Source organism: Charadrius vociferus, unplaced genomic scaffold (genome assembly GCF_000708025.1).
Source record: "Charadrius vociferus isolate BGI_N301 unplaced genomic scaffold, ASM70802v2 scaffold46, whole genome shotgun sequence".
Classification (NCBI taxonomy): Eukaryota; Metazoa; Chordata; class Aves; order Charadriiformes; family Charadriidae; genus Charadrius; species Charadrius vociferus.
The window spans coordinates 3,147,079-3,161,726 of NW_009648710.1; the positions used below are offsets into that span (position 1 = coordinate 3,147,079).

Consider the following 14,648-nt stretch of genomic DNA (forward strand, 5'->3'; position numbering starts at 1 on the left):
AAACCATAAAGTCTGGCCCTGTCTCAGAAACTCACAAGTTCAGAAAGATTAATGATTTAAACAAGAACCATTGAAAGACCATCACAATTTCAGCTGCTGCACCTGCTTTAGTCCATTGCTCCCCTGCTGTCTAAATAAATTGGTCTACTCAATGCCTAGAGGAAGAAGATATCTTGCACACAGTAAATTCTATATGAGCTCATGTATCAGGGCACTAACACATGGAACAATTTAACATTATTTCAATGCCTGCCATTTATGATGAGCAGTTGCTTTTCACATGTAATTAAAATTTCAGGTTAAGTGTATTTATTGGCTTTTAAAACAGCAGGAAAAACATTCTTAGGAAGATTCTCAAGTTGAAATCACTCTTACGTCCAGTGGTTTCAAAATATTTTAGAAGTTGCTCATAATCAGTACAGAGATGCTATTAAACTGCACCTAAGCCTTACACAAAGAGAATTAAGAGCAATTGTTAGCTGCTAAGGGAAAATAAACCAAGTATATTTTTGAAGTACCACTGATAAACGTGTCCATTATTTCCATTAACGTATAACTATATCAAATGTCTCAGAAGAGACACCCAATTTTACTTTCAAGCACATTAAAAAAAAATCTAACATCCCACATTGTAGAAATTAACCCACCCTCAAGTAACAATGATATTCAAGAGTACATTTTAGATGGCCTATAAAGACTCCACAAGTACAAAGGAACCTCCCTTTAAGAGTGCATCTAGGTTCTTCTTAGACCAGTGACCTAGAGAGTCACAGAAAGTTGGCTGGCAACAAAATTCAAGGAAGCCATGAATAACGAGCTTATACTGATACAAAGCATTAAATGAGGACTCACAAACTAATTAACTGCCCAGAATGGTTGAGAGACTGAAATGGCTGAAACGCTGAAATACTTCAGGTTACATCGATTTATTAATTAAAACAACATATTGGGTTTACTTTAAAGTTAAGACAAGCTGAAGTCTCCCCCATCTTCCCCACCATTTCCAGACTATTTGTATGAAGTCTAGACCCCTGTAAGCCAAGAAGCATTGAAATAGTACGTATTTCATACTAACCTTTCCAGATGAAAAGCCAACTTTATAAATATACGAAGCTGAACAGCATCCAAAAGCAAGCTTATCTAGCAAGCTGAGAGTTGTAAGAGCCAGAAGTTGTACACCGAAAGTTAATTCTGAAGTTTCTGATAGTTATCAACCATAAGAGTGCACATTGCTTTATCTTTTGTCACACGCTTAAAAAGCACATGCTCCATGTCTGACAGAAATGCTGAGACCCCATGAAGTACAATTTGGCAACACTAAGTTCTGTCTCCCAGATGTCCAACTAAAGGAATATCAATCATTTAACAAATTTTTATTAATTACCTGCCTTGAACAGCAATCCTCGAAAAAAATAGATTGTGTTTATTCTCCATTATTGTTTTCTGGTGCTTGTTATTTGGAAATCAATTTACAGCATATTGCAAAAAGTCACAAATTGGAGGCCTCTAAACCACCCCTTCCACAAACTTGTTACAGGCTTTAACATGGCAACGTAGCAGTTCAGCAGTGATAACCGACACAGAGAACACAGCCCAGTAGAACTCAAGAACCATCTTCCCCCGCTAAATAGGCAGGTACAACTTGCATAGACAGACACTGCAGGCATCTAAGTCTGTGGTGATTACAAAACGGTTAACTAAAATTTTGTCTTGATGCAGCTTCCACTTCAAGCTGAAGTTTATGTTCTAATTGTAATGATTTTGTAGAAAAACAAGCCTTTTCTACTCATACTAAATGAGAGAGCCTGCCAATACGTGAGTCGCATGAATAACCAAATAAAATGAAGATTCTTGGACATTATTACAAGCAGCAAAATGAGAAAGTTAAGGGATTTGCTTCTTATTTCCCGAGGTTTCCGTTTCATGTGTTTTAAGCATGCTATATTCAGTCTGAGACATAGGAACAGCTCCAAAATTGCCTATAAAAATACTGCCCTTTCCCCTACTTATTTTTTCAGAGGGAAATATGTGGAAGAGGGAACAAGTCTTTTTATACTCTGCAAAGATTCATAGGTCTTTCAGGGTTAACAATTAAAAAAGTGGAGTGTGCTTTCTTCCAGGCCACATACACACTACTGATTACCACGTGAAATTTGAAGAGCTACTCCTTCGTATAACTCAGCTCATCAGATTTATACTTTTTAAACAGAAAAGCAGATGGACCAATGTTTTATCAATCAGTTTTTGACTAGGTCTTAATGGTTACCATCCATGATACTACATAACTCAGGAACACTGTTTTAAAGAGCACCGGGGGATGTACAGATACATTTTATTACCTACATATTCAAAATGGATATCTATGCATATTAACATGAGAAATCCAACGTACTCCCAGGACGCAGATGAATAAGTTTTTAGCCCATTTAAAATACCCGAAGACAGGAAAGTTAGAAGCAACAGAAACAGCATAGAACAGCTTATACAAAGCATCACATTTTAAGAGATCTGTCATTTGTTTGATGTAAAGGTTAAGCATGAAAATTAATTCTAATTAATTATCTGAAATGTAAAAGACAACTTGAAAAAAAATCCTTTCCTCCAACCTATCCCCCCCCCCCCTTTTTTTTTTTTTTTTAAATCAGGTAATTTTTAATCTTGAAAAGCAAAACTTTTCAAATCAGTACGGAAAAAAAACCCTGTGCTTAGGACACAAGACCATCCCAATTTTAATACCACCCTTAGATACAGTTACACAAAACTAGTAATATGGACAAATCACATATTTCATGTGGGTGGTTTTAACACCCACAAGGCTGACCAAAATAAAAAGACATTGGAGAAAAGTTTTTAAGAAATGAGCCATATTCATCAACTGGTTATCCTGAGTATGTCCATCAAGGCATGACTGCAAATCAGTCTTTAAATGATCTGCTGTTCAATTCTGTAACTTTACATTAGTTCAGCCAAATATTCAGTATTTGAATCACTGCTGCAACTGAAAAATAAAGACATCTCCCAGATTTGAACTGACTGTAAAAAAAAAAATTTGGTAGACCTAGAATCAGTTAAGATTCAGACTATTACAAAACTGATCCTATTTTCATAGCTTTTCCCTATGCAGTTCCCTTATTAAAAGGATGCAAAACAAGTCTGGATATTTTTACAATGCTTAGACTCATATATAATGCAAATCTGACCACCTCATCAATACAGGGAAACTTCCATACACCCTTCATGTTCTCAATCAATTTATCTTCCGTAAATGCTTTCGTTGTACATGTGTGCTTTGTTAACTACACATATTAATACCAGCTCAAAGCCAGAAACTTCTTTAAGAGGTAAGCATAAACGTATGTCTGCAGCAACATCTTGCATTTTATCATATTGTTTGACACTTCTCCAAGGCTTTTTATATAGTCCAGAAGATGCAGACATATTTATATAAAAAGGTTAAAAACCAGGCCACGTAATTAGTTTTTCCTAGGTTCTTCACTTAAACACAGCTCACTAAATCGCAAGTACAAATAGTGACTTTTATTGCCAAAGCAGTTTATTAAAGAATTTAAGATCAGGAAATAGAATAACGGAATTGATTTTATGAAGTGTTTATTACAGGAAAAAGAACCAAACAAGAGGTTTAAGCGATTTTACAGTAAAAATCCACAGCTTTTTGGAATTTGAGGTTGCTATAGTTTATCAGCTTGGTTGGCTGACTGCTTTCAGTATATGAAATTTTACTAACCTGATTTCATAAAAATCTATGAAAGACTATAATCACCTGAGCTTTCAAACAAATAACTTCCTTCCTAGTACATAGGCCACAGAACAAGCCTGTTTGTCAAAGCATAAAAAAGACACACACAGAGCAGTGCCAGAAAGATTCAGTTTAAATATTCTGCAGACATTCAGTTCTTTCCACAACATGCAGTTGCTGTAACAAAAAATAAATAAAAAGAGGGGTCCTGAATGTGTATGCCAGGCATTTAGACAACAGATAAGTAACTGACACGATGGTAGTGGGGAAGTTACTGTAGCTGCATCTAGGAAGGCTTTCAGCTTATGAAATGGCATAAAACACATGTTTTTTATTGAAAATAAATAGTCTTGCAAGTCCCACTCAGAGAAACAAGCAATCAGCTTGAAAAAAAGAGGGGGAAAAAGGCACAGATACAAAAACTTAAAATGACCAATAAATATTTTGTACATCAGGGCATCTGAACTAAAAAGCAGAAAACAGAACTTTGTTGCGTTTCATCACAAAGACAGATCCTCTTGAAGAGGCAAAAAGATGGAACAATTCCAACCCTTTATTCAATTTTTTTCCTCAGTCTATACCTCATACATGGAGACCAAACTCTGAATAAGATTAATCAGGTCTGAAATAAAAAGCTTCAGACACTTCAGTTAAGTTGCTACTTCACAAAGATACCACTTGTGATTGCACAGTTCAGAGTATGTTTTTACTGAAAACAATTTAGATTAAGGCTTATTCCCTCCAATCTTAAAACATATTTGGTGCTGCATGAATAGTATTTCTGTCAAAACTTTGCTAGTGTGCTGCTATCACCACTAACTACAATACATATAGTTTACAAATCATGAAAGCTTCAGAAGTAAGAAACTAAGACAACACATGCAAGAAGTGCTAGCAATGCTTTGCTGAGTTACAGAGCTAGCTAAAGTAGGGCCACATTTCTTTTGACATAATTCTTTATCTGGAACTTCTCACTAGAAGTTATATGGTCCTTACATCTATATATAGATGAAGAAACAACGGCTCTTGCTGCTATGGAGCGTTTGCTGTAAGAAGACTGCTGGTAAGCACTCAAAATCCTCTGCAGAGACCCATACGTATGGGGAAGTATGATAAACACTCACAGGATGTTAATAAGGAGTTAGAGAGATGCATCTATTATGCAGTCAGAACCCGAAAGCTGCTTTATTTGAGCTTCCTAAGACACATGATGGTGATTTCAGTGAGGTTTTCTAACTTGGTTTTTTTTTTTCTTTTTAGAACTTAATCGTGGAAATTCTAACAGGATAGCTCTTAAGGGCAACAAAATCTCAGACATTTAATCAAAAGTGCTACGTATACTGCCCCTCTCACTGGCTGCACAGCATTTGATGCAAGCATTTGAGTAAATAGGGATGACACTACCATAACATACCCCAAATAATCATGTATAATGGTCCACTTCTGGTCTTTGCGCTCAGCAGCAAGTTTATGGGTCAGACCTCAAATATATGCCTAAAAGAACTACAGAAACCACTGAGAGCTTGTGGATCCCGCGGTAACCTCCAAAAAAAAACCCACCAAAAAAACCCACAAAAAAAAACCCCAACCAAGAGCCAAAAAACCCCAAAACAAGAACAAAAAACCAAACCAAAACAAAAAAAAACCAACCCAAAAGGCCCACGCCCCAAAAAGATTGGTTTTTCTCATAACTGGAAGCAATATTTTCAGTAAATTCAGCAATGTTGGTTTCTTCCTATGCTTTTTACTTAATTCTTGATGATTTCTCAAGCATGTGAATTATGCCATATTTTTTCTTATGATACCTAGATACCATTTTGCTCTATGCTTTCAGTCAGCTTCTTATACTGGAAAGGGTTCTTTCTAGAGTACCTAGCACAATTGTAAATAGTAAAATATTGCTATCTGTCCTAATTATGCGAATTAGGAATGTGGGTTCACTAAGAGTGTTTGTGTAGTCATGCACAAATTTTTTTCTTTAAACTAATCCCTCTCCTAAAATCCAAACCAAGCAATATATAAAAAACCAAACCCAAACCAAATCAGCTTTAGAGAAAAAAGTTAAACACATATACTTCCATGAACTTTTTCCAAAGCTAAGCTTAAAAGTTCAAATGAAAATTAAAAAACTAAGGTCTGGAGAGATTGCATATTATTAATACACAAACTGTAGACACATTAGCAGCCCGGTCTGTGGTAGACTATTATTTCACATGTGTTCTACAATACCCCAAAAGGCTTTCCACTGCCCTTGTTACTTGCAAATGTAAACCAAACCAAACACGTGTATCAGTCCAAAGGATATCTGAGGGCCAAGACCATAAAAGTATTTGATAGCTCTGCTTTGTGCAAAGTAACAGTAAATAATCTCAAGAAATACTGCATCAAGTGAAGAAACTAGCATTACTCTACCTAAAGGTTCAGGTACATGGAGGCTTATGGAATGAAACACAAAACTGTCTCAATCAAGTCCAGTTTGGGCTCGTTGCCTTTGCTGCAACACATGTGCCGCTACTATGGAAGTTCAGTTCCTCCTATAGCATCTGAACCAGGTGAGTAGTTCTGCCATTAGAGTCACAGACCCTAGTGGCTCAGAGCATTTTACAGGAGCCAGTTGAAGTCAAGTCTTAATACTGAAGTAAATTCAGAAACACTTACCTATTTGTACTTGTTCTGGCTGGCTCAGTGATACAAATGCTGATGTATCATCAATCCATGAAACCTGAATGTTACCTAGAAAATGCAGAAGAAATTATTATGACTATTTTTATCTTGGGCTTAGTCACAGATTTTCTCTGATGGGCCGTGACATAAAAGAAGATAGTCAACTAAGAGTAACTTCACCTGAGAAGGCCTTTGTCCACTGTAAAGGTGCGTAGTGCATACACAGTTGTACATGAGCCTGGAACTGTTCAGAAAGCAGTGACCGTTAGGGCTGTGTATGCATCCTGTATACCCTCAGACCCACTAGGGTAAGCACCAAAAGGAGAAGAGACACATCTAATACCTTTTTCACTCCCAGAGTATTCTTCTGCTTCTTCATAGCGCGTTTTTTTTTTTTTTTTTTTTTTTTTTTTAAAATCAAACCCAAATCCCAAGACCACTTGTCAGCTTTTAAAGCCAGTGGACAAATCAATGTATTGAATTTTTAAAGCTAATTGAAACCGATATCTAGCTTTTCATTTTTTTTCTGGGAAATTTCAGGTCTGTACCGAAATAAAGAACAGCTATTCAAACCTATTCGTCCTTCAGAACTACAGCATCTCCTAAAGACACAGCATGGACAAGCTCCAGTTACCACTCACTGTTCCTTTACTAGCACAGACACCCAAGCTAAGAAATTCCAGTAGAGCGGGGCAGGGGGGGAACACGGAAGGTTGTTCACACAAGTGGAGAACTCCGGTTATTGCAACACACTAAATCTTCAAACTCTGGTTTGTTTGGATCAGACTATACACCATTTCCTGAATGTGCAATGAAAACTAAGTAAATACGAGGACAAATGCACAAAATCAGCGACCTCATTTGGAAGCTGTGACAATGGAAGAGTGACTGGAAATAAGTTCCTCCACTCATCAAGCAGTTAGTCCATTTTCTATGTGAATGGCTTAAAGTGTCACATTAGCACTAAAAGAGCTCATAATCAAGCAAAAGTAGAGGAAAGGATTCCCGTTCCAGACACAAGGTCCTATTATATTCTGAAATCCATTTACATCTCCTGCCCTCATCTAAGTGCTCTACTGTTTGTACAATTCAGATATTGAAAATTGGTGTAATTTTTTTCAGGCAGACGAGGAAATCAAGTTATATACAATGTTACACCACCATTTAACCTTCAGACATTACAAGGTTAAAAACAATGAAGCAAAATGGCTTAAAATGCATTTTATTTTCAGATGGTTAATCTATTTAAATCTAATTTAGCCCACAGGTTACAAGGTTATAGAAGTCTCTTCTGAAATCCAGCCAGATAATAAACAGATTTTCTAATTATAAAAAATAAAAGCCTAGTTAGATTTAGTTTGCATGCTATACCTTTGATTAGCCAGCTATTTAGGACTTTAAGTTATAATCATTTTGATGGTTGCCAAACCTATAATTAATTCAGTATGGTTTCTGACATTTCCTTATACTAAAAGGCTAAGGCTGCTATTAAGAAGAGCCTACACTAAGTTAAACGTTAGAATTTCTTTAAACACTTTGCAGGGCAAATAAATTCAATTTCTAATATTTCAGTCTTTGAAGAACATAGATCTTTCCGCCTGCGGGTAAGGGTCTTTACTGTAGGGAGAACATGCTCTTGGCAGGACACAACATTTCACAACACAGGAAAAGCCCAAGCTGATTTACGATTGCAACTCAAAATTGTAGTGCATTTGGTAGGACCCCAACACCAAGCTTCCTTTAAGTATTAGAAATTACTGCACAATATAACACTGTTCCAAGTGCATTGACAAGTTATTGCTCTGAATTCGAGTATCAAGTCCTCCCCTTTTGCATTACTAATCAGAAAGTTTTCTAAACAATCGTTTGAGATGTCTGAGACCATACTCTTCTGTAATTCTTTGACATGGAAATGCACTCCAGGCTCTGTCCCTTTCCTACATATATGGTTAATTAATTTCATGTCTACCCTGAACAGACCAAAAGAAAGATCAGAATGAAAAATTCTCCTGAATATCTTGCAATTGTGCCCTTAGCATAAAACATCAAAGGGAATCAGTGATGAAGTAAATTCTCCTGAAGAAGTTCAGCCACTACTCAAATAGACTTCGGTGCCCACGTTTTCACTAAATACCAACTAAAACTAACTAAATAAAAATCCAACCAATTGATGGCACGTCATTTCAGTATCAGATGCTTTTTCATTGCTGCAGAAAGGCTGCTGCACTCTAAATGACTTCGGTATTTTAGATAATTAAGGGTTTCAATACCTGCCAACATATGCTGCCTTTATACTCAGATTTATACATTTTAAATGTATAATTTTAAGAACAAATCAAACATTAAATAGTGGACACTGAGCTGCAATCTGAAGAGAAATGCAACAAATGCTCCTATGCAATTCTCCATGCTTAAAAAAATACTCTATTCAGACTATGTCACATTTCATTATTATCAAGAAATAAGAATTTAAGAGAGATAAGATTAATAAATTAGATCATTCAGCAATCTTTCTAAGCACTCAGTAAATACTGTGCATTTCAAAAGTATGGTGAAAGGGCAATAAAGAACTGAAAAGCGAATGCATCTGCATTTGAAGTACAATATTTAGCAATCAACATAGCCACATGCCAACTTACTGCAAGGCTAATCCAAGTAAGCCACATACAGCAATGTAAGAGAATACTAGCTCTAGAGAAATAAAACAGAAGATTTCTCTCTCTACACTTCAATACTTTGAAAAACACCATTGTCAGCCTGTATGATCCCTTGTCTGTTTGCTACTACATGCAGTGTCAAACAACGTCACCTGCTAAAAAAGGGTAACGTTAAGTAAAGAATTATCATGTGAAATACAACATCTTCAATAGGAGTAGATGAAAATTTGATCTGCTGCTTCTGAGATGAAAGACTCAAACTAAAGATCCAAGTGTGCCTCTAGCTCATGAGTCCCTAAGTTACAGATTGCTAGAAGGTAGGAAAGTTGTTACTTTGGCTCTTTTCTTATACATTGCCTAAACAACTGTTAGTGGCAATTAAACACTTGGGATAGCTATTAGGACTACATGAACCTTAATTGAAACAAAAATGTTTATCAATATATACTACTGCCTTACAATTAAAAAAAATTACCACAATGATAGAATTGCTGACAGTTTCTGGACACTGACTGCATCAGACAACAGAAACAGCTGAAACTTTTAGTCTATGAGCAAGGGTTGAAGAATATATTAAACACAAACAACATTTTCCTGGTGAATAATTGAGAAGGGTTAACAGAGCTTCCACCTTTCTGGCAGGAAGACAGGGTACAAAGAAAGCAAGAACAGCTGAAGGAAATATTGGCATGAGAAGGAGGAGAAAGTGCCAGAAATGCACAGAGAAAACTACGATTAAAATTAAAAAACCCTCCAAAAACAACAAAAAAGAAATAACAAAAAGCAAACAAAAAAAACTCATACCACAAAAAACCCCAACCCTACACCCAGAAAAAACCCACAAACCAAAAAACTAACACTCAAAGCTCACATGTCTATATGAACATGAGCTCAGAGAGAATGAGAATACTTGATATATATACCGTGTGCTAGAAGTTTTACTTAAACTAGGTTGTTCACCTTTGAAAGGGACATTTTTCAAGCTCCTCTTTTTTTTTTTTTTTTTTTTAATTAAAGTTAAACTGGGACTGCAGTACAGCAGTTAACATGAACAGGTGCCATAGTGTATGGAACTTGTAAATGAGTCCAAAAATGTACTTGAGAGTCACTTAAAACTCGCCCGTGTAGTACCTTGGACTACCAGAAAAAGATTTAAACGCACAAAGGACTGGTTACATTTTTAAAGTAATTTATGCATCTTCAAAATCACTATGACTCCATGAACTGCATCTGTGTTCACCTCCCTGTTAAAGACAACTCTTATGTTCTCACAAAATACAATACATAGGTTTCACTCCACTCACTTGGAAATTTTTTAGGCAGTTTTTATAATACTTTTTAGTATGTGTTTCAAAGACATTCCTTTACATAGCAGTGAAGACTATAGACAAAAGCTGTATTCCAGCAAATACTATTTTAATACCTTCATATATCACATCAGCATGACCAAATAAACTACACAAGCTTAAGAATTTAAAGAAAGTAAGTGTTTTAAGAGACTATATAGTACTGCAAGTACTTGTACACTGAAACTACATTCACCCATGAGACTATAAAAACATCTTGCATGAACAGGTGTCCGCTTGGTATGCATGCAGTGCTGAAAGACTTCAGAATCATGAACACTCCTAGAGTAGCAAACGTAAAACAGTTCCAAGTCTGACACTGCAGCCCCTTCAGCTGTTTCACTGCTTTCATTAGAAGCTTCATGGAAGATTACAACTCTGCTTCAATACTTACTAGGCTAAAATAAATTCAAAAGAATTTTTCTATAAAGTCAGCTTATTGTTGGTATTCAATTTAACAAATGATTTTTAATCCAGGCAAAAGCCTAATTTAAAAACACTTTTGTTTAACTGGTGTAATAAATTGGCATAATTCATGTCTATTACTGCCATATTTTGGGGGCTTTTGGCAAATCACTTAACCTCACATTGCTGTCTGTCTGAGAGACATAACTGTCTCTGTCCAGGTACAAGTGAAAAAGCACAGGTTCTCCTCAAATTTTGGAAGGAACAATCTGCAGTTTGTTTTGAGATACCAGGGCAAGAAGACCTAAACTGAAATATAGATTAAGTACCACCCAAATACCAGGAGTTTGTAAATCCAGGTATGAAAACATTCAGCTCTGAAATCTGGAGAAGTGAGAAATGGGAATTTCAAAACTGATTAGTATTTTGAGATGTGTAAGTGTGACCTCTGGTGGTAGTGATCTGTGCTTGCGTTTCACACCAACACTGAAGGGGAGGAGTTAATAAAATAAGAAAATTATATGGCTGAGTCTTTAAAAGCCTATAGAAAAAAACCATCCGAACTGCGTTGTTTCTTACCCCTGTAATAGCAACTCTAGAAGAATCTCAAGGACTTTTTACAAGGTCATGTAGTGACAGGACGAGGGGGAATGGCTATAAACTGGAAGAGGGCAGGTTTAGATTAAACATTAGGAAGAAGTTTTTCACTTTGAGGGTGGTAAGGCACTGGAACAGGTTGCCCAGAGAGGTTGTTGAGGCCCCATCCCTGGAGGTGTTCAAAGCCAGGCTGGAGGTGTTCAAAGCCTTGGGCAACCTGGGCTGGTGGGAGGTGTCCCTGCCTATGGCAGGGGGGTTGGAACTCGATGATCTTCAAGGTCCTTTCCAACCTAAACCATTCTATGATTGTCACATTCTAGATTTCCCAATCGGGAACATTAAATCCTATCCAGAATTATACTGGCACCAAGCTGCAGTACAGATCAAAAAGTCAGAAGGAACTGAGTGAATACAGGTCCCGAGAACCTGCACAGACTATCAGGTCACAATTCTAGGTGAAGAGGAGAATGGTATCATTCTGTAAACTAGTGTGGTGACCCACAGCAAGTACAGGAGTGACAAGACTGAGTACACTGAGGGACTTCCATCCTTTTCTGGTGATTAAACGTCCTTATGGATACCACAGCAATTGTTTCAGTGGAGGTTAGGTTCAGGTTTGCCCTGAATTCATTTGCCACACTACAAACTCTGACTTAAGTCATTAAATGTGGTGCATAACGAGTGACAGGACAAGAGGAAACAGCCTCAAGTTACACCAGGGGAGGTTTAGATTGGGTATTAGGAAAAATTTCTTCACCAAAAGGGTAATCTAGCATTGGAACAGGCTGCCCAGGGAAGTGGCTGAATCACCATCCCTGGAGGTGTTTTAAAGGCATGTAAATGTGGTGCTGAGGGACGTGGTTTAGCGCTGGACTTGGCAGTGCTAGGTTAACAGTTGGACTCGATCTTAAAGGTCTTTTCCAACGTAAATTGTTGTATGGTTCTATTACTTTGAAACAACTGCAGTGCACTGATCAAGAACTAGCTGAACTGACATCTCTTCATTTGCTTGTCCCCAGAAGGGGAAAGGTGTATTTCATAATAGAGAGCCAACTAGTCACTTGTCTGCTTAAAAACACATGTAAAAATATGCACAGTTTTTACAGCGATTGTACTCCAATGGACAAAAAGCAGTACTGGGACTTCAAGTAAGAGTTGGGGCAGGAAAAGGGAAACTCTAGTGCCAAGCAGAAAATTTTTTAGGAATAGGGAAATTACAAATGCAGTCATACATGCTCTGCTTGGAGCTGCCAAGATTAATGTAATGTAAAGCAAAGATTTTATTTTTTTAAATAAGAAAGTGACCCCCCCAATAAACACTTTTAAAGTTTCCTTTTTTTTTTTTTGGAAGCAATTTCCCATTAAAATCCTTATTACAGAATTTGAGGAAGACAAGATGCATAAATGTATATTATACATAACATTTAATAAGCTACTTTCAATAATGTAAGTATTGCAAGCAAATATTTCTGGAAAATAATGGGAAAAATTATTTTAATAAGAGTGATAAAACATTTAATTTAAAACAAAAATTAAGAAATGGAAAGAAGTTACCTCTTTAAAAAAACCAAACACACACAAACAAAAAAAAACCCACAGCAAAACAATTTAAAACTATTTGCAAGCCCAGAAGATCTCTTTTGAAGCATTACGTTACCTAGCAATAAGAAAAGAGAAACCAATCTGCAATAAAAATCTTGAAAACGACATCCAACACAGGACTGTAGGAAAGTTCATTCTTTTTCCGATTTAGGGATGCAAAGCAAGAAATAGGTATCAGGAGATCGCTGTCTAATTAGGATCTCCATGTCCTCACATCATATATCAATACTCAGCAGAAGCAAAACAGGACTACCAGTTATTAGACAGCTTTTTTGTTGTTTCTTCTGACTTAGATGGCGTTCACAGTCTTGGAATCAAATTGGCTAGTTTCAAGCTTGCTTGCTTGCCTAGACTCACATAAAACAGCGTCTGGCTTTAAGCAGGCTGCAGAAGGAACCTTATTCCCAAAATCTTTATCTGCTATTCACACCAATCCCCACTCCCTTTACCCACCTATATAAATTCTTACCTCCTCCCAGGAGAGGCTGTAAATAAAAGGCTCAAAGGGCCATGATATTCACCAAGCACCACATCAGAAAATTTCTAAAGAACAGTTCATCAGGGCAGACATTTTCAACACATCATTACAAAGTCCACAGGAGACCATTTAAAAATTACCGAAGGAAATTCATCATTATCTATACTAGGAGTAAGTCTGCATCCACAAATTAAAAATAACAAACAAAACAAGAGGTACTTGCTAATGACAAAGAGGGAAAAAAAATATATAGGGAAGGATAGACTACACCACTCACCAAAGGCACTGAAAAGCTGGTAAAGGTCACTAGTCTTCCACTCTTTGGGAAAAGTAACATGAAGAACATGATCTCGTTTTGGCTGCACTGTGAAACAAAAGAAAACATTTTTTAAAATAAGAGTCACTACTGGTATCTTTAGAATATCCCAAAAAAGTTATCCAATATGGTCATGTAGCTTTTTTTTTTTCTTTCCCACTTTTTTTCTTAAATAAGAAAACAGACCAAGATCTATGAAACTACATCAGATACCAACAAAAATGTGCCTGCGATTATGCATGAAATAGACATACTAAATCCTACTAGCTCATCTGTAGAAGAAATTGAAACAGTATTACATGCAGTGGGAAATGCCCACAATCCAGTCCTTCATATCCTTTGCACCAAGTTCAAGGACAGAAGGAAAAACCAACAGCCTCTTGATGTTCCAGCTCTAGCTTTAAAAAAAATCTTCTCAATAATTCAATGTTGCCATTTTTCTGTCAATAAAAAACTTACTGTGAAACAATGTTGAATTCAGGTTTTATGTAACATTAGGTACAAACCAGAATATACACACCGACAGACATTTTTTTCTTAATTAAAAACTACACCAAGAAAAAAACAGCATATAAAGGCCAACGTCTAAAGAAGTGCCAAAGAAATCTTTGGTGTCCACTGGAGGTTATTTGGAGCTTTGTGAATTTGAGAGAGAGAATCCACGCCAAACTGCTGGACAAGGTAAGAGTACAGCAGAATTATCACTGTATGTCTGCCTTACTTTTACACACTTCCCCCTACATATCTGGTTTTGGTCATCAGCAGAGGTAAGATACTGAACAAGATGGACCTTTCACCTCGTCCAGTAAAGATCACTTGTACATAA

General features: G+C 36.6%; 1 protein-coding gene across 1 annotated transcript in view; it reads right to left on the bottom strand.

Moving 5' to 3' along the window:
* PARN (poly(A)-specific ribonuclease) overlaps positions 1-14,648 on the bottom strand; it is a 71,467-nt gene that overhangs the window by 20,610 nt on the left and 36,209 nt on the right. The window contains exons 20-21 of the mRNA XM_009886587.1: positions 13,784-13,870; positions 6,416-6,490 (exon numbers count right to left, since the gene is read on the bottom strand). Of these exons, the coding sequence (XP_009884889.1) occupies positions 6,416-6,490; positions 13,784-13,870 (162 nt within the window). The remainder of the gene's footprint in view (positions 1-6,415; positions 6,491-13,783; positions 13,871-14,648) is intronic.